The following is a 26,050-nucleotide window of genomic DNA, read 5'->3' on the forward strand; positions in this document are numbered from 1 at the left end:
TGGGACTGGTGAGGTGCACATTGCAAAGAAAGAGAAGTAAAAGGAGGGACGAAACACAACAGCTTGAATGATGGGATGTATTTGTCAAATGAAGGGTTGCTTTGGTTGACTCTCGTCCCATTAGAGCACAAGATATTGACTTGTATAAAGCAGCCTGATGTTTATTTTCCTCTTTGCTTTTCTGCAGCAGTGGCAGCGCTGCATCCCTCCCGGCATAGAAGGGTGTCAGGCACACACAGGGCACTCTTAACTAAGATTAATTGCAGCTAATCTGCGATGCCCGGTGGAACACGGAACAAAGCGAGCCTCAGATCCTATTATGCAGCTGCTCGCGAGGAGAAAATTAGCTAGCTTGCCTCACCGACGTCGGACGAGACGTAGGAGCTCGATATGTTGTTTGCTTCCAGTCACACATGCATCTGTCAGTAAGACAGCAAGAAAACACGTGCGGTGGCGTGTCACAATGACACTCCCTCTGCATTTCACACAATCCCCATCCCTCCTGCTGGCTGAGAAAGAAGAACAGAAGGAAACACATGCGCTCACTCCCTCCGAATGCCGTCCTGGTGCACATCTGCAAATGGCGCATGATTTCATATTTCACACTTGTTCTGCAGAAAGCACGGCTGGCGAGCCTCTAATTACCAGTAGGGGATTTCAAGTGCCGCTACGAGAAGATTCAATACGACTTACATTGGCACAACATCAGAATAACAAGGACGAGCGCTCTGGCATGCTAGGACGGAAAGGGATTTGCTTGTCCCTCATTGTTTGATGCAACGACAGGAAAAACAAGGGCCTCTTTTCACATCTGCAGAAAGACTGCATCTTATATGGACTCTGCATGAGGACAAACAATGAATCACGTGGTTCAACCTGAACGCCATATTTCAAGTAGTCAATTAAGCGGGAACCCTCTAGGGAGGCGAAAAACACTAAGTATTTTACGCAGTAGTACCTTATGGCTGCCTGCTGGATGAAATATGGCCCTTCGGAGAAGCAGATTATAACATGCATTAGCCAACAGCCATTATAATAGCTACTGTCATTGTTTTGCATTCTTATATAATTATTAGTTTTGTGTTTGCCATCTTTACTCCTAGAAACTGTGGCAATGTCTATGAACATTTTGGCTGAAGTTTATACAAAATACAATGTTTAGTAGAATGCTAAAGCATGCTCTGAACAGAAATCAAGTTTTGTTTAAAAGGGTTTTAGAGGTCATTATGTCATTAGGGGGACAATGAAGGGTCTTTGAGCAGCTTTGACAAAAGAAAAGCAAAGTAAGATTGCAGTTGACTGGATTTAACCAAATGAACTGCAATGAACTGGATGATGGTCGAATTGCATGAAATTTTTGTAACAATTTACAAGGTTTATTTTGTTAATGTGTATGGATCAAATATTAACAAACAACTCATTTTTACCACATTCATTAAATATGCATGTTTACTGAATTTTTGTTAATTACATTTAATATATAAAATTAAACAAACAACAAACATTTTCAATTCAAAAACAAAAACACAAAAAATTTAAAATACAAAAAAAAAATAAAACTACACAAAACCTTACAATCCTACATAGATTTCTAAAGAAAAAATAATGTTAACATACCTGAAAAACGGAATTGCTTAAATGAAAACACTTAAACTTAATTAATAATACAAACAAAATTACATTTAACAATGGAAATGTAAAAATGGTTTTAAATTCAAAATGTAACAGTAATGATGCCATCAAAATATTTGAATAACGAATTCCTACACAAAATATAAAAAAAAAATTACAAAATAAAAACTCTAAAACTACAACACAGCAAAGATGCATCAAGTTCTGTGTTAATTCTCAAACACAGTTGACATAATACATGACATGCTGAACATCACTTTTTTTTAGCCAAAACTAAAGCCTAAAATCCAAACTTTCCTAAACATTAACACGGTTCTTCTGCTGCCATTTCCTTCTGGAAATGCACATCTAGTTTGTAGATTAATTATCCAATGTGATACGATTGTGACATGTCAGTTCACAGTCTTTCCTAATCTGACAGATGGCGCTTAATTCTGTTGACGTGCTGGCAGAGTGCAACTTCAAGAGCTCTGCTGCTGTTCAGCTGTAATGCTAATTTGGAAAATACACTCCACTGAAATGCTCATTTTTTTCATTTTACAACAATATGAATCACAGTTTTCAAAACATGTCAGTATGGAGAGTAGAGCAATTTACAATATTTGGTTATTTATTTATTTTTTTATTTTTTTACATAAAATTACTGTCTGCATCTGGATTCCAGTCCAATTTTCACTACATTTATACTTCCTACGAAAAGACTAAGTAGAGTTAGATCTGAGAAAAACTAGAAAATTCACAGAAATCCTCATGATTCTTCCAGCCTCAAAAATAACAAGAAACCCCATTTCTACAAGCCAGGTTTGCTGTGTATGCAGAGGGACCTAAGAGTGATAGAAAATATAGACATCAGTGGCACCCTGGGACATGACTTCATACCTTCAAATGCTTCCCTTCATCTGACTGTGGAGTCACAGTGGCGTGATTCCCGGAAGATACGTGCTAGTCACTGTGGCTGATCTTGTGATTAATTATGCCTTGAGAGAGGTGCAGAGCAATCTACTAAAACTCTGGACAGGACACATTCAGTGGTGGCATCAGGGACCATTAATAAATCAGGCCATTTAAGTAAAAGATGGGAACGCTGCCAGGGTCATGATGGCGGGCCACGTCCCCTGAGAAACCAAACGGGAAATGGATCGTGATTCCTCACTGATTAACTTACCCTTAAGGTGCACATTAGAGTCCAGAGGTTCAGGTGTCTGATAGTTCTCAAGGTTTCCCGGCAGGTGGTTCACGAAACCTCTAGGGGTTTACAGTGAAACTGCATTAGTTTTGTCTGATCATGGTTGAAGTGTTAAAGCCAAATTCAATTCAATTTGGAAAGTGTGTTTTGTTTTGTTTTTTAACAACAAAAGTCAGATTTGACTTAATTTGACTCGATATGAAGAACTGGGAATGGCACTTAAATTTACAAACTATTTTATATTAAATTGCCAAACAGCAAATTTTCTAAAATAATCTAAAATAAAATAAATATTACCTAACCTTATTCATTGCAACTAACTTTGAAGTACCAAAAAATTTAAATTAAAAACAAAGCATTTAAAAAAAAAAACTAATAAAAACACAAAAACAAAAACAAAAAAACATAAATGTAAAATGAAAAAATTATTTTAAAAATAACATTCAAACTGAATCATTTTAGAGCTTTGAAGTGCTGGAAATAGTTGTGTGAAATGCGTGAAAGTCATTGAAAAGTGCTTGAATTTCTCTCTCAAAAGGTTGTACAAACCCTGAAATGAATGATATAATGCATTCCACTATTTCTATCACAACACCATGGTTACAGTTAGCGTTACCGCTTCTGGTTTCCTGACGTATGTCAGTGCTGTTTATAACAGATTTCTGTGCAGAATTTGAATGATTCTCACTAGATCTCGCAGTAACCTTATCAATGTGCGGCAAATTCAAACGCTTCTCACTGGATCTCGCAGCACTGTTGCATCTGTGCAGAAACAGTGTCGCAAAATCAACTTTGGCTCCCGAGGAAAGCTGTTCTGAGCTCGGACAAGTTTGTTTGCGTCATGGTCATAGCCCAAAAACAAAAAACACCCACCATCCGAAACATAAAGCATATAGTTTTCATTTTTCATTCTCAATCCGTCTCCCGTTTGAGGTTTCTCAAATGCAACAGAAATGGCAGAGCTTATGAGTTGGGCAACGCACTGGTCACACCAATGCAACCACTCACAAAAATTTGTCACACCGGCAGAAAAAATGGTCTCAGTCTGGAGCCCTGTATATATGAAATCTCAGGAGGTACTTCAAGCAAGTAATTTAACATCATAAGAGTTCAGCTGACCTGACAAAACACCTGTCAACAGATTGTAGTAGCTCAAGTTCATTACAAAGGAGTGAAAACACCTGCCCTGACCTGCCGTACATGTGAACAGCACAGGCCGGATAGAAAGTTTGTTAGATTCAATGCAGAGGGGTGCGGTGGGCTAGATAAGCTTATCTAAGGGCCACATTGTGGGGCTAATCTTAGAGCAGCGCACATGGCTGGCAGTGCTTGTCCCAGTAGGGTCCGCTTAATCGATAACCGCCGCACACCTAAAGCTTTCAGCCTGTCTCGCCCACGTCTCGCCCAGCTCCCTCGTCGTGACGCCCCTCTGTCATCTCTCACCTCCCTTTACATGAGCTCAATGAATCAGCAGATGTCAGAAGATACCCCGGAAACTTGAAATAAGTTCAGGGTCGCTGCTTTCAGCGATGTGTGCAGATATTCAACCAATAATCAAGCGCACCGCATCTATTCTTCCCAGCGCTCACGCTGGTGCTGGGATGAGCTCCACCGTAATCAATCTGCTCTCTGACTGTTTCCATGTTAGCCTGCCAGACCGCCAGCCCACCTCCGAACGCTCACAAACAGGATACAAAACAGGGCATATATTGAGGAGTGTTAAAAAACTGGGTACAACTTTGTTATGGGTAAAATTGACCCACACTGGTTTATTAATGCAATTTTGCCAAAAATCTACATTATGAAAAACACTAAAGATTCATGTAAAAATAGAAAACCTTTACTGTAGAAAATCCTGTTATTTCTGTTGTCTTAGTGGTCAATTTGACTCATTTTTGTTCAAAATTAGATGCACAAACTAAATTTTAAAACAAATGATGCTTTTTGCTTGTCATGACTACTTGTATCTGCATACTGCATACAAGTATAAAGATGCTATTTGTACTTTTTCTGCTTTTTTGTTAGGTCTGGTTCTCAAAGTCTTGGATAAAATGGATTTCTCACACTTCTTTTCAGTGCTGCAACATTCTAGTAACTGTTATCTAAAAAAAAAAAAAAAACTAACCACCAAAATCAACCTTTGACAGATTTTCGACTGTGAAACTTAGATATAGACACAGTAAATGCTCCTTGGATGATTCAGAAGACGAGTCTTCAGTTTCACATAAACTGCTTTTCTCTTTGCAGTTTTTCAAAGTGTTGATTCTTTCAAATTGCATGGAAACCAATGGGGGTCAATTCCACCCCATCCAATTTCACCATTCAAAACATGTTGAAACTTTGCATACACATTAATGGCCCTAAAAAAGGACTATTTACAACATTTCAAAAATAAATAAGTAGTTTTACCAGTATTTCAAGCAATTTGAATGTTGAGTGTGGGTCAGACTGACCCAAAGACAACAGGAGGTTAAAAAAAAAAAACATTTTTGTAATTGTCTAGCAATTACATAAATGTCAAAATTAATTAAAATTCATCCTGAACGATATGGTCATTCAGTAGAGGTTACCTAAAGATGTTTTACTGCACACAGATTACAGAAAAAAACACTTGTTTGATAACTTTCACTTACAATAACTTGGGTAATAAGGGTGAATGGTTGTCCGTAGCACTATTGTAAACCTGCAGAAAATGCACTTTTCCTCATTTACATTTTTATTAATTTATCCAAATTCCCTTAAAAATGAAGAACATCACAAGAAATCTGTCAGAGCCAACAATATTCATAGGATTCAATGCCAGACATAGTAGAAAGCTATAGATTTGCTAGAGAAGTGAAATGCACAGATTTGTTTCAAATGTTTCAAATTTACATTTAAAAATATTTCAAGTATAAAAATACATTTCATGCTACACTAAGGCTATATAATAGCTTCTCTTATCTAATAGTTCCCACAAAAAAGCATGGAAAGTGGCCTAAACATTCCCAGAAAACCCTCATCCCTTCCTTTGGTCCTAAATGTCACTATCTTACATTTTTAAAAGGACCACAATAAAAGAGAAACCCAGTGTCACCTATTAAAAACTTTAGGGGATACCCAACATAATACGAGCAGCAGACGTAAGAAACTTTCCTTCGGCGCCCTATAGACGGGCAATCTGCTGCAATTTAAGCTCCACTTATCCACATCCCATTACTCATCATGCACGGACAGACTGGAAAAACACACCGTGAGCTTGATAGGATGGAATGACTGATGAGCCACAAGTGTGGTCTATGAGACAGGACTTACCAGGCAGCTCACGTTGAACCAAACTACATAACCACACAGGCAGCATTTTTCTTTCATGTAGGGATGTCAAAAGTACCTGTACTTTGGGATCAAGTCTAGCCTATATAAAATTAAGACAACAACAATAAAATGCAATGGCACTAGTTTTTCTACAATATCTTTACAACAAAGCACCAACACAACTGAATGACAGACAGCTGCTTTCAAACCCCTGCATGCAGTCAGCAGTTGACCGATAACTTAAGGAACTACAAAAACACGTGTCAGATCAGAAGAATGAGGGTCCGAAGCTATCAATATAGATCAACAAACCATCTACAGAAGAAAACAGAGACTCTAGCCTCTTCGAACTAGATATCTAAAATTATAGACAATAAAACAGAACTAGGGCTGGGTGATATATCGAATATTAGTGATAATATTGGAATAATTTTGGCGACAATGTAAAATTTGAAAATATCGTGAATATCACATTTCAAATTCAAGCATACTTTCCTAAAAGAACGCGTTGAACGTCCAAAAACGGAACATTTTACTGTGGACTGCTCTGCACGCCTCTACTACGCCAGCTTTAATGAGTGCGGTTGCCAGATATTAAGAGTTCAAATCCCCGAATCAGAGCTTCGCTCTTACATAGATACATTTTCTTCCTGGTGTTTTGCTTATTTTAAGCAATCTGGCAACCATGCGCACGCAAACGCTCACTCCTCACCACCACAGAGCCGCTGCAGATGATCTGAAAAACAAACAAGCTGGAGTTTAGCGATCTAAATGTAAGCATCATTCAGCCGGTCTGTGTTCTGTCATGAGATCTCGACTGTACTGTTTGCGATTGTGGTCGCTGTATAAATGCACCAACTCAATCGCAATGTGGAATTACTATTAGGAATTTCACTGTTATAATATTTTTCATTTGCCTTACCAGTTTTCAGAATATAGACAGAGAGAGTATAAGTCATTGGTGTGTGTGTGTGTGTGTGTGTGTGTGTGTGTGTGTGTTGTGGGGTGTGTGTGTGTATGACTGTATGTATGTATGTATATATATATATATATATATATATATATATATATATTATATATATATATATATATATATATATATGAAATACCTATGTGCTTCAGCAAATAGCTCCCCATCTGAGAGGGTTTTTTCAGTGCCAGTGGGTAACATGGTTTTATGCCACAGAGCTTCTCTAAAAGCAGAGACAGTATACAAACAGACTTGTGTTCTTGGCTAAAACTGTAAAAAAATACTTATCCCAGTTTAACAATGCACTTTCTGTACTTGTTATGCACTACTTGAGTTACCACTAAAAAAGTTGACAATGCACTTTCTGTACTTGTTATGCACTACTTGAGTTACATATACATGTGTTCATTTAATAAAAAGTAGTAGTGATTGCTTGGTCTTGAATTTTTTTATTATTCAAATGCAAACATATCGAGATATATATCGAATATCGTAAAAATTGACAATATCGAGATATTTTTTTTTATATATCGCCCAGCCCTAAACAGAACTGCAGCTGCTAGTCAGCTAGTCAAAACGTAGTCATTTAAATGTTACTTTTGAAAATAATACATTCTTTTGAAAAGCAAAAAACAATTTTATTTCACCTCAGACTTTCCATGACAACGTTTTCTTCGTTCACTCACTGCTGGACCAGAGAAAGGTCAACCAGGAAGACGAGTAAGGTGTGGGAGTGTATTTAATTGTTTAAAGGGGGAAACGTTATGAATAAAAGGGAACTGACTTTCTTCAGAAAGGTTTCTTTGACATTTTTCATGTTATCGACATAGTGCCTGATAAAATAGTGTGTATATGCACAGTGCTGCTTTGTTTACAGGAGTAACCATGGTAACAGCTGTATTTCTGCTTGTTCAAAAGTGCCACCTGCTGTCAGAGAGTGTATTTGCATTTTCAATCACCCTGTCTGCAGTTTTATTTTTTATTATTTGCACAATGTTTTTCACCGTCCACTAAGGGTTTCTTACTTTTAGACAAGTTACAAAATTTCCATTTAAACGTCAGTGAAATTAGTCGCAGTTCACATCCGTACTTCTAACAACAACTGCAATGTTACCCGAAGTGCCATAAGCAAAGTGTGGTTTTGGACAATATTAGCAAATTCTTTTTGTGATGACTTTGCATTGATAAATGACAACATTTCATTAATACAAAAATATGAATTTAGAAAATAAAATACTAGTGCTATTTATAAACATTCTTTAAAGTGGGTTTTAATTGGTCTTGTGTACCAACCTTAAACCTGGCAATCAATCAGCAATGCTATAAAAGTTGCTCTAAACCACCAATCTCCACAAAAAAAATTGGGGCGAGTTTAATCTGGTAACCAGGCTGCAAAAAGAGAATGTCTGACTGTGTATGTATTGCCATTAAGTAATCAAAACTAATGATAATTGCAAGTAACTCCAATGCATTTATGCCACAAAATTAAAAATTTATGCAGATATAGTCAAAATCCTATTCTGAAACCTAAAGCATTTCCGATCTTTTAAAGGGCAAAGTATGATAATAAACAATGATGCCCTTGTAATTTGTTCTTTGGCCTAATTTTATTTTCTTGACTGTTTGCTTGAATAAAAACATGTAATGTTTATCTCACTGAGAAACATTTGAATACGGAAGGATTTAACAGACTAAAGTAAATAAAGATTAATTATCAACATATAAATATCACGAATAAAAAAAAAAAAATCAAAAATGTACAATGAAAAGCAAGCATAAATAAGATGTGAAATGAGATGCGAAAATCACCTGAAATACCCCTTAAAGTGAAAAGCAAAACAATATATCATGAATTAAATAAATAAAAGCAAAAGGGAAAGTATGAATAAACAAATAGGACATGACATGTATTTATGCTTACATTTCAATGTGCTTCACTGCAACATTCCCTTACATATTAAATCATTTCAATGTTAATTTAATTCATTTATTCTGTTAAATCCCTCTATAGTTGTGGCAGTTTTCATTTGTTAAACGAGTGGGTTCACTAGCATAATTTATTGCAATATCAATATTAGAATGGAGAACAGAGAAATTTCACTGGTGGCAAACACTTGAATTACTAATCTACTTTCATGTACTGTTGAGAGAGAACAGCAAGAGACCAGCCTCTTGATCTATTGGCTGCTTTGAAATAACGGAGCGCATCCCTGTGGTAAATATATGAGCAGATGTACAGTACCTGAGTTCAGGCCTGCTCTTATCACGGCAAGTGTATCTCTGTATCCACATAACAGGCATTGCTGTATTGATTCAAGCCATGGCAGCATTAGGGAGCGATATTTCTTACGCTGGCTGCAGAGATAAAGCACAGTCTCTGAGCAGCCGTCCTTGAACACCATCACCGGTTTGGTCTCTGGTCCTGCTGCATCTGGACTTGCAGCTTGTTAGTGCTTTGCTCAGCCAAACGGTTCAACATCGCTAACAAGCAGCCTCTAACGACAAGGTCATTCACTCAGTCAAAGTGCCAAGGATGGGGGATGACCTCTTCACGACGCCTGACGCCAGGCCGATAAAGGTTCAGGAGATAATTACAGCCACCGCTGGACCAAGCCAGTGCAGAAAACTAATAAACACTTCCTGCCATTGAGAGAACGACGCAATGCTACAGCTGGAGAGTGAAAACGGCAATAAGAGCAAGTCAAGCTGGAAATAACTGCAGTATAACCCTCCCTTAGTGTATGATACGAAAATCAATATGAGGGTAGAGATGTACAATCAATTAAAACAATCAAGACTATTGAGTGTATTAATAAAATGGATAAAAATACAAAGTAGCATGTAATAGGCCTGGACAATTAATTGAAAAGAAAACTAAACCGGAATGCAAAACCTCTAACTGACGTAACTTTCCCATGTCAGTTATTTAGTTTTTTTAACTATTAATACTTTTCCCTTAAAAACATACTACCGCTTCAGCGCTATACGGGCGTATTACAGGAGATGCAAGTTGATATTTTCTACTTTTCACATTGTATTTTTTAAAATAATATTAATTTGCAAGAGATACAAGTTATTTTCTACTTTTTGCATGACTATTTAAAATGTATTTTGTTCGCAAGATATGCTGGTTATTTTCTACTTCTGACGTGGCAATATTCATTTATTTTGTTTGCAAAAATAAAACGTTTTTTCTATTTTTAAGGAAACTTGCTTTTTACAATAACACTGAAATGTGACTTTTTCATAAGATGTCTTCAAAATATTCAACAAATAACAATAAATAGTTTTTTTCCCTCAATTATTTTAAAATAATAATAATTATTATTATTAAAATGTTAAAATAATTTTAAAAGATGAGAAATGCACCCTTTCATTAAAAAAAAAGGACCACATTTAATAGCCACCCCCCCCCCCCCCTTTGTTTTGAAAGCACAACAAATAAATAACAATAAATAAATCATTAAATAATCGAGTTAAGTGTTCAAATAATTGAGGTTTTGATTTTAGGTCAAATGGCCCAGCCCTAGCATGTGATGCACCAAACCAACATGTAATGCAACAAAAGTACAATGTTCCCATTATCTTCATTATGACAATGTTAATTGTGTCGACCAGAGGTTTTCAAACATTTTCACACCAAAGACATCTAAAATAGGACTCCTTTTGAAAGAGACCCAGTTCTTAAAAATCTAAATTTCTACAAAATAAAATTGTTGGGTTTTATGTTCTTACACAGCCATTACTAAAACAGCCACAGCATTTATGTTTAACAGCCACTGCATTTATTGTTAAAATCTAAGACTGTCAACAGAATAAAATAACTTTAATAATCTCATAATTGCTTAAAATACAAAGGAACTACATTAATACAATAATAACAATAATAATGTGCAGTTAAAAACTAGGACTGTTGACAATAATTGTGATAACTGTGATTAATCTCATGATTGCGGAACACTTTTGAAAAAGCAAAATAAAATATTTTTATTAAAATACAACAAAAACAATGAAAACATTTAAAAGATTTTTTTTTTTAATTACTACATATATTTAATACACTTTATATTTGCAATAATTGTTTAATAACTTATTATTATTGTTGTTGTAAAACATTTATTTTGATATTTTATACATTTTACAATAATAAATCAACTATTTTAATAAAATACTGCTACTTGCCCTCCCTACTACTACTACAACTAATAACAATAATTATTATCATCATCATTATTAATTGGTATTTGCTATTATTTATTATTAAAATATATTTAATGTAAATAAATATATTATACCACAGAACCCCAAATAACCCTTGGAGCTCCCAGTTTAAAAAAAAAAATGGTTTCGACAGCTTCATTTATTGCAGTGAGGGTGTTGGTGGGAATCAAACAGCTGCGTTAAAACTGTAAATTTGCAGTGACAGCTTTAGTGATTACAATGGGAGTGTTCTAGCATTGCTGCGCTGCTTGCTTTCCGTGTAATTTCTTCCAAATATGAAGTGCTTTGTTTTTCATGCTGCTAAGAGGATCAGAGTTGACCGTTTAGTCACTGTCTTGATTTAATGATGTATAAAACAGCAATTAATTCATTCAGGAACATCGCTCGCAGCTTGTTTCGGATGTGTGGCGACATAAAATATAGTCGCCCCACACAAAGCAGGTATTTTAATGCAAATTCTATTAATCAAAAAGAATCGTGATTACACTATAAAAAAATACAAGCGAAAAGCAATTCCCCTTTTCACAGTTCTCTCGCCCTGAAATCCAAATAATCCCTCTCTCACCGCTTCCCAGAGCGCCGAGCGCAATCATCAATGATTAACCGTCCAGAGAATGGAGCTCTGGAGATTGCGTGCACCTCACCTTCATCGAAGTCGACATCATCTTCGGTGTGTTGGGGGAAGGGGAAGCAGTTCGTGATCTCCAGGCGGTCTTCAACCACCAGGCCAAGCAGAACACCCTGAACCACCTCACTACCCTGGCCCTCCTCCTGGTAGTGCTTAATAATCTTCAACACCACCTGCAGACACACAAACACACAGCCTGATCAGGAACCTGTGAGGAAACATTTCTTGTGAAACCAAATTTGGGCCTGCCGAAGCAAATTGAATAATATATGATGCAATGTCTCCTCCTAAAGGCATTTAAAGTGTCTTTGTGTCGCCTTTGCAGGAGCGGCAGCGGGCAGAAATAACGTTTATATGAGTTTATTGCGAGTTGTAACCAGGTACGCAATTGCATGCACACACACACTTGCATGAACTGGTTAGCACTGTCAAAAAAACACATTTTCAAGATCTCAATGCAAGACACCACAGGTGAATAGGGTAAAAAGTTTTGTTTGACCAGTTTTCTAAAATGTTTAAATATGCAAGAGGCATCATCTTATTAAATATGCATTCATTTGCAGCGATCTGAACAAAGGATAAAGCCAGGTTCAAAATTCTTGTTGACACTGGACTTAAAGGTTTTTACAGATGAGATTTTGGATCTCTTTTTGTCGCTCCATAAATCAAAAAACACTGTCAACATCCAGAGAAACATACATTTTCACCATGTTTTCAGGAATAAAATGCATATAAATCAGGCAAATGATATATGAACAAATTTCTGTGCAGATTTCTCTCCTGATTCAGATGGGACGACGCTTTTAGAGAAAGCTAATTATGGATACTAGAGTTTTTTTGTCAGAAGCAATAGTCAAACTTGCAGCTTTTTTTCTTTACAAGGCATTAACTGATGTACTATAGTCAATTCGAATACATTATAATTATTTTAATCATCTTAATCAACTCTCATTTCTACATCACCCATTAACTACAGACAATCTTTTAATCAGCTGTTTGGACTCTCATTTTGACGGCACCCATTCACTGCAGACTATCCACTGGTGAGTCATTTCCCCAAATCTGTTCCCATGAAGAGACTTTCAAATGCTCTGAAATAACAAAACCAAACAAACCACCTTTAAACATTAAAAACATTCCTTTCAAATGCTCTGAATTTCCTGACCCCAATCAGGCACGTTTCAACATTAAAAATACATCTGAGAACAATACTATTCAGACGTTCTGTACATTTTTAATGCGTAATAAAGATGCAGTAAACACTAATCCATTTCAGCTGACCACTGGTTATCAGACGACCTAAGACAAATCTTAATTCCAGGCTTATGTTTGCCCATGTGCTTTAGACGGCTCTCAGGAGAATATTTATATGTGCAAGCTTCGATTTCAAGATTGTCAGAGAGGGAAAATATCAATCTGTCTGTGCTCAAAACAGCCATGAATGTGAAGGGCTGGGCATGTCGCTTTAAAATGCAAGTTGGAGAGCTAAATGGAAGATTGTTCCTCCATCTTAACATGGTACTTTGCGACCACTCAGAGCAGAAAAAGATGGAGAAAGACCCGGGGTTAATGGAAGAACAAATACACTCACTGTCTAATTACGCCGTCTGCAGAGCCTCTCTGAATACCAATACACTGGGGGTTTTTCTTCTGCTAAGTCCTACAGAAGCAAGAACTCTTCTTCAACCCCATTGAGAGAGCCAGTTCACTCTGCCCAAGGCCTGATGGGATACATTCGTTTTTCTCAGAAGGGACACAGCATTTCATAGCGCCAATATCTGATGGGGTACTAAAGTGCATCAGTACATCTGTAATTTTATACGGAGTGTCGAGGCGGGAGATGCATTTAGAGCATACAGATGCTGCACAGACGAGGCGGAAGTCATACATTTACTGTTGCTTCAGCAGATAAGAGTGGGCCAATCCAATTCCAAACCTCAAATCACAGCTGTAGGATGCCATTTTTACAAAATATAGGCTATATAGTACTGGGACAAAGGGTTTTATGACATTAGGTTCCATTAATGGTTCTCAAATGCTTATATTGTTTCACCAAAGTGGACAGAAGACATGCTAAAATATCAATCGACTGTAATCAAGCACTCAAATTTTAAAAAAAAAATCATTCATAATTATTTAAAAAAACTCAAAAACTAACCATTATTCATCATTTAACACGAAACTTTACCTACAAAATAGAAAAAAATTTTAACCTTCAGAAAGGTTGCGTGTGTTAATATTAACTGGCTCATGCAGACATCACTTCACAAGCTTGAGAAAGTGTCCAGTCAAGGAGCTCATTAAATATGTATGAGCCAAAACCTTTACAACAGGAGGATGTGTTCATTTTAAAGCTGATTAGCACACGCTTAACATCATTCTGTCAGTCAGCAAGTTATGCATGTCATATAATGTAATTAATATTCATGAGCAAAGCATTTACCTTAGTATAGAGGACAAAAAAAATGAGAACCTCAAAATATAATCATTTAAAATAACTTTAATAAAAACTATAGCTATAGAAAGTTTAACATAAGAGGCACAGACAATTAATTAAAATATTCAAATGTTATGAAAATTTGATTCATTCATTTTCAAATATTTGAATGTTATATGATCTGTTAAGCATTATATATTGCTTATTATTCTAATCAGAGCAAAAAGGGGAAAAAATTACATACTAAAATTATATTAAAATATATATAAAATTATATCCTTAAATTATAAAATTTCATTTATAAAAGATTGATACTTTCAAAAAGTTGGGGTCAGTTTTTCATAAAATTAGATTCATCAAGAATGCACTAAATTGTTCTAAAGTGACAGCGAAGTCATTTCTGATGTCACAAAAGATTTCCATTTCAAATAAATGTTGTTCGTTTGAACCTCTGAACAGAATCCTGAAAAAAAAAAGATCAGTTTTTACAAGAATATAAAGCATCATGACTGTTTTCAACATCACTGATAATAATAAATGTTTGTTGAGCAGCAAATCAGCACATTAAAAATTATTTCTGAAGGACTATGTAACACTGAAGACTGGAGTAATGATGCTAAAAATTCAGCTTTGATCACAGGAGAAAACGACATTTTAAAATTTACTCAAATACAAAACAAATAATAAATAAATGTAGACTTCTTAAAAACATTAAAAACTTGATCACAAGCGTTTGAATGGTATAGTGTTATATGTATATATAATAAAGATTCTTTACAGTCATCAATAACAAAACACCCCCCCATGCCGAGCAGCTTAGCGGCTATTACACAGAAATATGACTGCAAAACACTGCAACTGACCAATCAGAAAAGAGCATTCCAGAGGGTGGCGTAACAAGGAGTAATATAGTTTAGATCAATTATTTTTTTGCATGAAGAGTCATTAAAGGAATCGCAAAGGCACCGAAATCATTAAGTGGAATCGGAATCATTAAACACCTTACGATTCCCATCGCTCCCCTCCTGTAGCCTGGAGCCACATGGAACAAATCTGCCATCATTTACCACAACATTCATAAAACAGTGTGCTAGAGGCAATATTACACACAATTCTCTGGGTGCGAGTAACATGTCAAGCCCAAATGACCTGACAGCCCTCGCCACATCCCAGCTGTTAAGATATATGAAGCATTTCACGGTGGCGTGTTGAATTAATTATGGATGGACTCCCTGTAAACAAAATTACAACCTTTGTCTGGCTTTAAAAACTCCACACAGATGGTGGTCAGACATATGGTGGGCGTCCATGGCACCTCATTTCCACATGAGCTAGAGGCTCTATATGTTGTTTTCCAAAGCTTATTGTTGCCTCTTTGAGGGTTTGTAACAGGCTTTAAGGTCAGAGGGAAAATAAAAGCGGTTAAGTCAATACTCTCGGAGCTGAGCCCTGCCAATCTGATCATTTCGAGTCGAGGCGTCGTGCTGGAAGAATTGTGAAAAACCCCGTTCCCCTAAATCATCCAGGAGGGAAGTCACACACCTGCTTCCTCAAATGAATTGAGCTGTGCTTGGTTGGGCAATACAGTAGGCACCGCGCGGCAAAACAACACAAAGCCAGCGGCAAAGACGGCAGCGCTACGCAAACAAAAGCGCGGTGAAACGCTCAATACGACAGCGAGATGTGGCGGAATACGAATGCCACTAATTGCCGGAGCAGTTGTAACACATAAAAGAACAGGAAACAGCAGCATCCAATTTCCCGTTGTTCCAATCTTAGGGTTTGAATCATCGCTCATTTGATTCCAAGCAATTAACGGCTGATTAAACGACCAAACATGCTGTTTTACAACGCTCCACTCCTCGCTGATGTTCATTTTTTTTGTGCCGTTTATTTCTTGCAATTCGACACCAACCTTTGTTGTCAATGCCGCATTTTTTTAATCAGTTTACGGTTACGAACACACATGAATGAATTCCATTTCAAAATGAAAAAAATTCTAATTCATAGTCATTTGAGATTTTACTCCAGTAATGAAACAAAAATTGATCAAAAAAAAATGACACATTATGTGAGAATATATATATATATTAGGGGTGTGACGAGACACTTATCCCACAAGACGAGACGAGACATGAGACTGGGTTCATGAGAACGAGAAGAGACGAGATTTTTAGACTTTTTTTGAAGAAATCCTCAATGATGAAATATATAGAGAGAAATAGTCTTTTATTCAACCGGAAAAAACAAAATGCAAAAAATGTAGGTGCATTTTGAAATCAACTTGTACCTTATGAAATTATTAATTTAACTTAATATATACATTTTAGACAACATAGTATAGTATATAGTAAATTAAATTATAATTCATATCTAATTAAATGCATCCATCTTATTTTCTTTTTTTATGCAACTTGGACACAAATCAAAATATATTTTTTTTATTTTCCATTAAATTAAGTTTGGCAGCAGTGCAAAAACAGCTTCATATTACTAGATATCGGAGTTAAAAATAAAATTATATCAGAAAAAAAATCATATTTTAGGATAAGTCTAAATTCTATATTGATGCAACAAGTGCAGATGTTCTGCGTGACATACTACAGAGGTTTAGACACAAATGATGTTGACATTTACACTCATTCACATTTACGAGAGAATATGATGTGAATAACATCTCAGAGGCTCTTCAGCGTGAAAACAAACTGAATGGTGCACCTTCTTGCAATGATTAATTAATGACTAACTAAACTTTTTTACAAAAAAACAGAGTAAAAAAAAAAAAAAAAAAAAAAAGACAAAACAATAAAATTACTAAATACTAAACAATTGCCACTAAGTTATGCTAAAGTTCCCAAGTATCTCTAATTTATATATTTAACTATTCAATTTGCATTAAAAGGATTGCATTGTTTAAAAAAAAAAATTATTAAAAAAATAATCCCGTTAAAATTAACTGTTCTATTACAGATAATGGTTATGCAAAAGTTCCTAAATATCTCTAATGTATTATCAGATTATTTTAACATACAATATCCATTAAAAGTTCATTTAAATAAAATAAAAATAAAAAATACTACCAATTAAAAATTAAATAGCAAATTTCTGAGTATCTTGTTTAAATATAGAATTAACACTGCAATATCATTAATTAATTATTTTAACCTACTTAAGATATTAATAAATTAAATATTAACTACATATTAAATCTATTGTCGCTAACAGCTTTGTCAAGCAAAAAAAGTTAAAAGTCTGTTAATATCAATGGAACTAGGAAAAAGTGTTTTTTTCATGTTTTTTAAATGAAGCCTAAAACAAAGGCAAAACAGCTATTAGTAAACATTTACCATTAGTCTGTGCGGCCTTGATGACATCAGCTGAAAGGAAAGTCATTTGAGGCGGAGCTAGCTGTTATATTTTGACACATTCTAAAAGCTCTAGTCCACTTTATGCAAAAGCATCTTATGACAACCATCAAAGAGCAACATCGATGCCACAATCATCTCATATCCGCCGCTGACTTCCCCTGAACCACATCCATCAGATGATCCGTCAGCGCGGGCCGGAGGGGCGAGGGAACTCAGGGGGATGGCTTTTTACCACAGATTCAAAGTGGTGCTCCACACCCCCCTGTTCTCCTTCTCCATCAGCTGGGTGACAGTAACAGAATACTTAATGAGAGCATGCGGCATGCGTTCCAGCGGCGCAGACTACACAGCCCCATCAAAGCAGCACAACACAGCCTCAACACTCCATCTAATGATCCCCCCTGAACTCGGGAGAATTGCACACTTGCCAGTTCTATTTTTGATAAGACGCTTTCGTTTTGCAATGACTAGCATTCTCTCTGCGGCGTATTGCGAGTGTTCGTGGGCTTTCTTGCTTTCAAACTTGCCTCAGCTGAGGGGTGATGCAATCCACAAGCTCGAGGCAATCAGGTAACGCGCTAACACGTTCCCCGCGGATCACGCTGACGTTAACGTCTGTCCCTGTCAGTTAGACGAGCAAGGACGCGCAGCCATAACCTGATGACTGTCGTTCTGCTACGACCAGGCCTATGATCCATCTTCATAAAACAATGACGAAACAAGATCTCTAACAACCGCACGCAGAAACGCCTCTCAAAACGAACCGCCTTTGACAACGTCGAAATTGAACAATTTCACGCCACACGAACAAATGAGCTCGTACTTCAGATTTGCAATGCTGGAGGAGAAAGCTGCACTCAAAAGCTCAAAATAAGGCCAGAAAGTTCACTTTTAATAAGAGAACTGGCTAAGATAATGTGAGATGTTAAATAATGACCTAAATATATATAAAATACTATAGAAATAACCTCAAAAAATTACTGTAATTTTTGTTGTTAATTTTAACAAAATAAATAAATTTAAGCTAAAAAGAAGAAATCCTATATATTTTATTTATATATAGTGTGTGTGTGTATGTATGTATGTATGTATGTATGTATGTATGTATATGTATATGTATATATATATATATATATATATATAATATATATAATATATATATATATATATATATATATATATCTATATATATATATATAGATATATATATACACACACACACATTCATATACACATATATATACAGTACAGACCAAAAGTTTGGAAACATTACTATTTTTAATGTTTTTGAAAGAAGTTTCTTCTGCTCATCAAGCTTGCATTTATTTGATCAAAAATACAGAAAAAAAAAATGTAATATTGTGATATCTTATTACAATTAAAAATAATTGTTTTTAAATTTATTATACTTTAAATTACCATTTATTTCTGTGATGCAAAGCTGAATTTTTAGGATCATTATCACATGATCCTTTAGAAATCATTCTAATATGATGATTCATTATCAAAGTTGGAAACAGTTCTGCTGCTTAATATTTTTTCAGAACATGTGATACTTTTTTAGGATACTTTGATGAATAAAAAGTAAAAAAAAAAAAAAAGAAGCTATGTTTTTAAAATATAAATATTTTGTCATAACAATATACACTACTGGTCAGTAATTTGGGGTCAGTAATTTTTTTTTTCTTTCTTTTTTTAAATAAAATATCAATACTTTTATTCAACAAGGATGTGTTAAATTGATAAAAAGTGAAAGTAAAGAAAATATATGAATAGAATATATATTATTATAATTTTTTTTTTTTTTTGAATAAATGCAGTTCTTTTTAACCTTTTATTCATCAAATATATTAGACAGCAGAACTGTTTCCAACACTCATAATAAATCTGAATATTAGAATGATTTCTAAATGATCATGTGATAGACTGGATCTTACATGTGACACTGAAGCCTGGAGTAATGATGCTGAAAATTCAGCTTTGCATCACAGGAATAAATTATTTTTTTAAAAGTATATTCAAATAGAAAACTATTATTTTAAGTTGTAATAATATTTCACAATATTACTGTTTTTTCTGTATTTTTGATCAAATAAATGCAGGCTTGATGAGCAGAAGAGACTTCTTTCAAAAACATTAAAAATAGTAATGTTTCCAAACTTTTGACCTGTACTGTACATAAGTACGATTTTTTTTGTTTAAATGAAATAATTTCTTTTTGCTTATTAAAAAATATATACGATTTAACTTTTAATTTTCTTTTTATTAGTTAGATAAATGTGAAATGTTAACGACTGGAAAAAAATGGGGAAAAAAATTAACTGACTACAATTCTTCAAAAATTTTAATTTTACTGATATTACTCACAGATAATCTCATCTGCAGTTTTGAAACTTCAAACAATCATGTAGCAGCGAGAGCCGATAGCACAGGGAGTCAATAATGCATCTGAAGTCGCTGTTTTTAATTTAACAAGTGCAAATGAGATTTGAGAACTCCAGTTGAGAGAAATACATGATTGTAAAAAAGCAATCTGAATCATATTTTCAGTTTGTTCCTCTTACAAAGCTAATTTATGTTTTAAGAAAATCTGAAATAAAGTAACATGCAGCTTTCTGATGTAGCCTTATGTAAATCACCCAGACTTATTATATACAAAAGCGCCTAATACCTAATATCTCCTTTTGTGCTCACAGAAGAAAATACTATGACAGGTATTTAAACGTAGGATGGACGAAAATAATGGAGAGATGCAAGGGACTGTCCTATCAAGGTCAATCTACGTCCAAAATGCAGTAACTGCACCAGAGAATGACAGGATGTTTTTCCTTGTGACAACTTCGCCCTCTCTTGGTAGTGATATATAATGCAGCGCAGGACACATCAGCACTACATCAGCCTCAAACTTAGACAAGCTCTTTAATTAAGCAAACACTTCAGTTCTACTGCGCACCAGGAGATAAACAGCAGACCGTCCGCATGCATTACGGTGATGATGATTGGAGGGTTTAGACCAAATGCCAAACTACAAACTGTGTGCTCAAACTTCAGTCTTTATCTGACGGGAATCACTGGTCCATATAAGGGAATGCAGGCTAATGATTTCGAAAAACTATTCCAGGAAAATAATGTACGGCACCTAAAGTGAAATGAAAAACGAGGGCAGCAGTGGCATCCCTAAAGAAAAAACAACTGAGAAAACAGCCACTGCAACTAAAGAGAACGAAAAGTTGTCAAAGTGCAATAAGCAACTTTTCCATGAAAACGGTTTAGGCTTAAAGAAAAGAACAGCAATTTTGAGAAATGTTCGTTTTGGCTAGCTCTGAAACTCTTGCATTAACATTCAGAAGTCATACACGGTGCACAAGAACACTTGAGCTATTCATATTCATATATTTCAGCCAGATGGACAAAGCGAGCCAGAAATCAATAAATGAAGTACTATGCTGGTGAAGGTCTCGGACCATGTTAATTTTCAATATTTTGCAGAATGTTGGTAACCAAACAGTTGATAGCAGCCACTGACTGTCATATGAAAACAAATTCTACGGAATACTATGGAAAACCAAAGGGAAACAGAAACTGGTCGGTTATCAATATGCTGCAAAGTATCTTTTTTTATGTTCAGCAGAATAGAATTCATACAGGTTTGGAACAACATGAGGGCGAGTAAATGACCATTTTTGAGTGAACTATCCCTTAAAAATAAAAGTCCTTCCTAGAACATCATTACACTACAATTGTACTACAATAAAATAAATACAAATAAATGGATAAATACAAAGTTGCATGCATTATCTCTGTGTAGTAAGTGCCACTCCATCTGAAAGCAGGTGATGGACGTTTGCTACTAATCACAGAGCCAGCTTTACTGACGAGACGCGCATGCGATTAATTGTGCAGCCCTACATGGTAATGACATTCCGCGCACTTTAAAATACTTCTAAGAACACCATGGTGGTTAGGGTTGCACAATTATGTCTAAAATCATAATTGTCAATTATTACCTTGTAACTGTAATTGAGATTATTAATTACGATTATCACAATTTACATTGAATGATGTTTATACCATTGTTTGATGCAACTGCATGCTGTATTTTTATATGAAAATAAACAAGCTGAAAACACTAACTGAAAAACTTTTAGTACTTTTCTATAGTATTAAGCCTAAATGTTAATTATACATCAGATTGGTTTCTTCTTGAAATTACAAAAAAGTAAAAATATGAATGGTATTATAATGTTACACTAAAACTAAAATTTAAAAAAAAAAAAATGGGAAAAACCCTTAAGATAACATGTAAAAAGACAAAAAAATGCATCTTAAGCATACTAAATGACATTGAACGATTAATTGCCACTTTGAACGATTACGTAATTGTAATCGCGATTAGAAATTCGATTAATTGTGCAGTCCCCGTTATGGTGGTATAACGGTATACTGACAAAAAAAACACTGTACCTTAACTTAAGAACGGGTACCACAGTAACTTCAGTAACGTAGACAAACCATGTTCTGTAAATTTTTTGCTGATGAAAGACAGACAAGCATGTTTGTGCGATCATTCTCTGGTTGAATACCTATTATTATACAGTACACACTTTGATTGATGTCTTTAGGACCAATAGTTTTTGAGGAAAGTGGGGAAAAGTACCTCCTCCACCAGTGTACGGAAAATTATAAGGGCTAACGGTGTTCTGTACAGGCTTATAATGGTGTTCCGTACAGCACGCATAACTGGATTTTATCGACAAAAATGGACATTTAACTGATCAACTGTGAACGGTTTATTTATTTTAACTGAAAAAACATTATTTAAATGAATATGAAAGATAAGTATATATTTTTTTGGTTAAAATGTAAGTTAATATCTGCTTTAATAAAGGACCATGCGAGTTGGGCATGATTGTGTCATGATATTAATCATGGCATGTGAGTTAAGCATGAACCATGTGAGATGTTAGTGAATAACATTTCCATATATTTCTGAAGACAAGAAGGGCAAACAGTTTGCACTGATTAAAAGATTATCAGGATGCATGTGTTTACAATTATTTACATTTGACACTAAACTGATTTTAAAAAATACCATAACTAGACATTAACTTGTTCATTTTCTGTGTGCACTATTTACATTGTGTGTGTAACGTGCGTTTTAACGTGGACAGACAACGTAACGTTACTTTTTTCATGAAAATTAGATTTTTTTAATAACACCACAATCAATTAAATTTCAGATTATGTTTAATTTGTTAAAGAAAGACAATTTAAAATGTAAAATATTCAAATTAATTGACTATTTATGAATATAAACATCATCACTGCACACAGGATGATGGGTAAACAGCGTCGGTGCTGACTGCTCATCTTCGCCCGCAATCAACGTTAAAAAAATGCCCATTTTAAAACATTTATTCAACAAAAGGATATATATCTAACAATTTGTGATAACATAATATTCATTTCATAAAGGGTGTAGTACTCTGAGAAACATAAATGTAATAGAAATGTACTAGTTGTCTCTAAAGTTCCATGCGAAACTACTATACACTTCTCTAACGTCAATAGCATGCAAGGAGAATGACTAACAGTCATGAAAACAACTGTTAACTGTTCATCCAGGTGTCAACCATAATGCACACCTTTCATATTTTTCATAATTATTAAAATAAACTGTAAATCATATGTAAAACAAATTATGGCATATTTTACATTTGAGCCCATTCTGTAATGAAAAATATGAACGGTGTGCATTATAGTTGACACCTAGATGAACACTTCACAGTATGTTTTATGAAAGTGAGTCATTCTGTTCAAATGCTGTTCAAATTTGTGTTTAAGTCCATTCGGTAATGAATAGTAGCAATTGTTTTCCATATGATTTACAGTTTATTTAAACAATTATCAAAAAATATAAAAGGTGTGCATTATAGTTGACACCTGGATGAACAGTTAACCGGTGTTTCTCTAAACTTTAGAGACGGTCCCTAGATTTGCGAATCTCGAACGTCAAGCCAACTTTATTCCTGTCAAAAACGCGGGTGGGTCTCTATCTTGATCGGGGGTGAAAGAGGGAGAAATAAGGATGACACCGATATATAGTTTATGTACGACCTAGAAGTATTTATTCAGCGATCGGCGCTAAAACGTCGTCTGTACAGAACACGGTTAGTCTACGTTAGCATTAGCATCTCTCAAAATAGCTACCATGGTAACGTTACAGTGATGACAGTGACTTTACACTTTCTGGGAGAAGCATGTTCAAAGTCCTGGTAGTACCATGGTACATTTCTACAAAACTAATACCTCAAAAATCTAGTGTTTCTACAGTATGCGCTTCCTGAGACAGTGAACGGTGAAAGCTGAGCTCCTCTACCAACCTCCAGCCGAACACAACACAGAGTCTCTGCCGAACAGCCGCCTCACGCTTCAACATTATCACTCACCAGCCCGTCGATCTGGATCTGTTTCACCGGCGAATCCAGTGGACTGGAACCCGAAACAGCTACTTCTTTGTGGCTAGCCATGGTCAGATGAAGAAGGAAAAGGCCAAAGCACGTGTGAGGAGGCTTTTCCGGAACGATCCGACCACTTCCGGTGAGAAGACTTTTACATTGGCAAAATAAGAGTCGCTGTTTAGAAAATTGTAAATACTGATTCTCACCATTTCGTCTTAAAATTAAAAGCAGATATACTGCATTGTGATATTAAGCACATGATAACGTAGCAGCTCACACTAGAAGTGAACTAGCCACAAACAGCGCAATGGCTGTGTTTTAAAATGTAGTAGTACTAGGCTACTGTACTGCGTTCTGAGCAGTACTGTTTTCCATTAGCATGTAAATAAATGCACATTACGCAACAATAAACGACTGAAGTTAGTTGCCAACCGCCAAAGAAAAATTGAAAGAAGAAGAAGAAGATAAACGATTGAAACAGTAGTATGTTATATTGGTGTCAAGCCTTGTGACTTTATAAACCTTTCTGGGGTACGAAATGACCAATAAAAATGAGAAGAGCATTGCATTGTGGGATACAGTATTGATAGGACCACAGTGTGCACACTTCTGAGGAAGTCTGCAGATGGATTAATTATAACCAGCAAATTAAAGTGGATAGGAGAATGTTTTTAAAAACTGAAAGGTGCTCTGGTTAGTGCAGTGCAAAGTATGCCTAATTAAACTTTTTTTTTCAGATTATAGATAGATAGATAGATAGATAGATAGATAGATAGATAGATAGATAGATTCAAGTAGCTTTATTGCCATGGTAAAAAGGTATCTTTAGTTTAAGGCTTTATGGTGGAGGGTCTCCGTATGACTGCTTTTTAGGTGCGCATGGAATTTAAAGGAGTCATATGATGCGATTTCAATTTTTCCTTTCTCTTTGGAGTGTTACAAGCTCTTGGTGAATAAAGAAGATCTGTAAAGTTGCAAAGACTAAAGTCTCAAATCCAGAGATTTCATTACACCAAACACACAAAATAATGTTCTTTTTAGCAGCATCATCATGTGTTACTGATGTTTATTCCGAGGTATGTGTAATTTTTAGTGTGTTCTAAGGACATGTTGTTTAATTTGAAACTGTGATGTTGGTTTTCGTGACTGGCTCTTTTTTGGAATAGCATAATTTTAGTCTTTTTAAGGTTAACTGACAAGGCCAATGTCTGACAAAAGGTGTGCAGGAGGTCCAGGTGCTGCTGTAGACCCTCTTTTGTGGGTGACAGCAGCACTAGATCATCCTCAAACAGAAGACATGTAACTTCAGTGTCTAGTAGGGTAAGACCGGGTGCTGGGGACTGTTCTAGGGCTCTTGCCAGTTCATTGATGTAGATATTGAATAGTGTAGGGCTTAAGCTACAGCCCTGTCTCACACCACGACTCTGGGGGAGGAAATCTGTGTGCTTGTTGCCAATTTTAACTGCAAATTTGTTATTAGTGTCCATTGATTTGATGATGTCATGTTTTTCCTCCAATGCTGCATTGGATTACACTGAAAAAAATGCTTCATCCATCCAATTAAAAAAATTTGGGGGTAATGATTCACATCTATATTTTTTAAATTTGAACCAATGGGAAAAAAATGCCCTAAGAGCAAGTTATTTTTCATTGGCTCAAGTTAAAAAATATAGATGTGAATCATTACCCTAAATTTTTTTAATTGGATGAATGAAACTTTTTTTTTTTTTGTGAATTGAAGTAAAAGCCCCTCATGCCAGATGGAGTCAACAAAAGCATGAAACTATTTTTCTTTTATTTAGTTTGGTTTCTTTGTCAAATAGAGTATGTAGAATGTATATATGGTCTGATGT

At 35.3% G+C, this 26,050-nt stretch overlaps 1 protein-coding gene and 1 long non-coding RNA gene across 2 annotated transcripts in view; one reads left to right on the forward strand and one right to left on the reverse strand.

Moving 5' to 3' along the window:
- The window catches only part of LOC109056964 (eukaryotic translation initiation factor 3 subunit H-A), a 57,114-nt gene extending 32,775 nt beyond the window's left edge, over window positions 1-24,339 (reverse strand). The window contains exons 1-2 of the mRNA XM_019074160.2: window positions 24,186-24,339; window positions 11,948-12,104 (exon numbers count right to left, since the gene is read on the reverse strand). Of these exons, the coding sequence (XP_018929705.2) occupies window positions 11,948-12,104; window positions 24,186-24,266 (238 nt within the window). The 5' untranslated portion in view covers window positions 24,267-24,339. The remainder of the gene's footprint in view (window positions 1-11,947; window positions 12,105-24,185) is intronic.
- Window positions 23,659-24,286, forward strand: LOC122140044. Its single transcript, XR_006156767.1, has 2 exons — window positions 23,659-23,906; window positions 24,059-24,286. It is a non-coding gene; the product is annotated as an uncharacterized LOC122140044 (long non-coding RNA).
- Window positions 24,340-26,050: the final 1,711 nt, after the last annotated feature.

Source organism: Cyprinus carpio, chromosome B16, assembly GCF_018340385.1.
Source record: "Cyprinus carpio isolate SPL01 chromosome B16, ASM1834038v1, whole genome shotgun sequence".
In the NCBI taxonomy this organism is placed as follows: domain Eukaryota; kingdom Metazoa; phylum Chordata; class Actinopteri; order Cypriniformes; family Cyprinidae; genus Cyprinus; species Cyprinus carpio.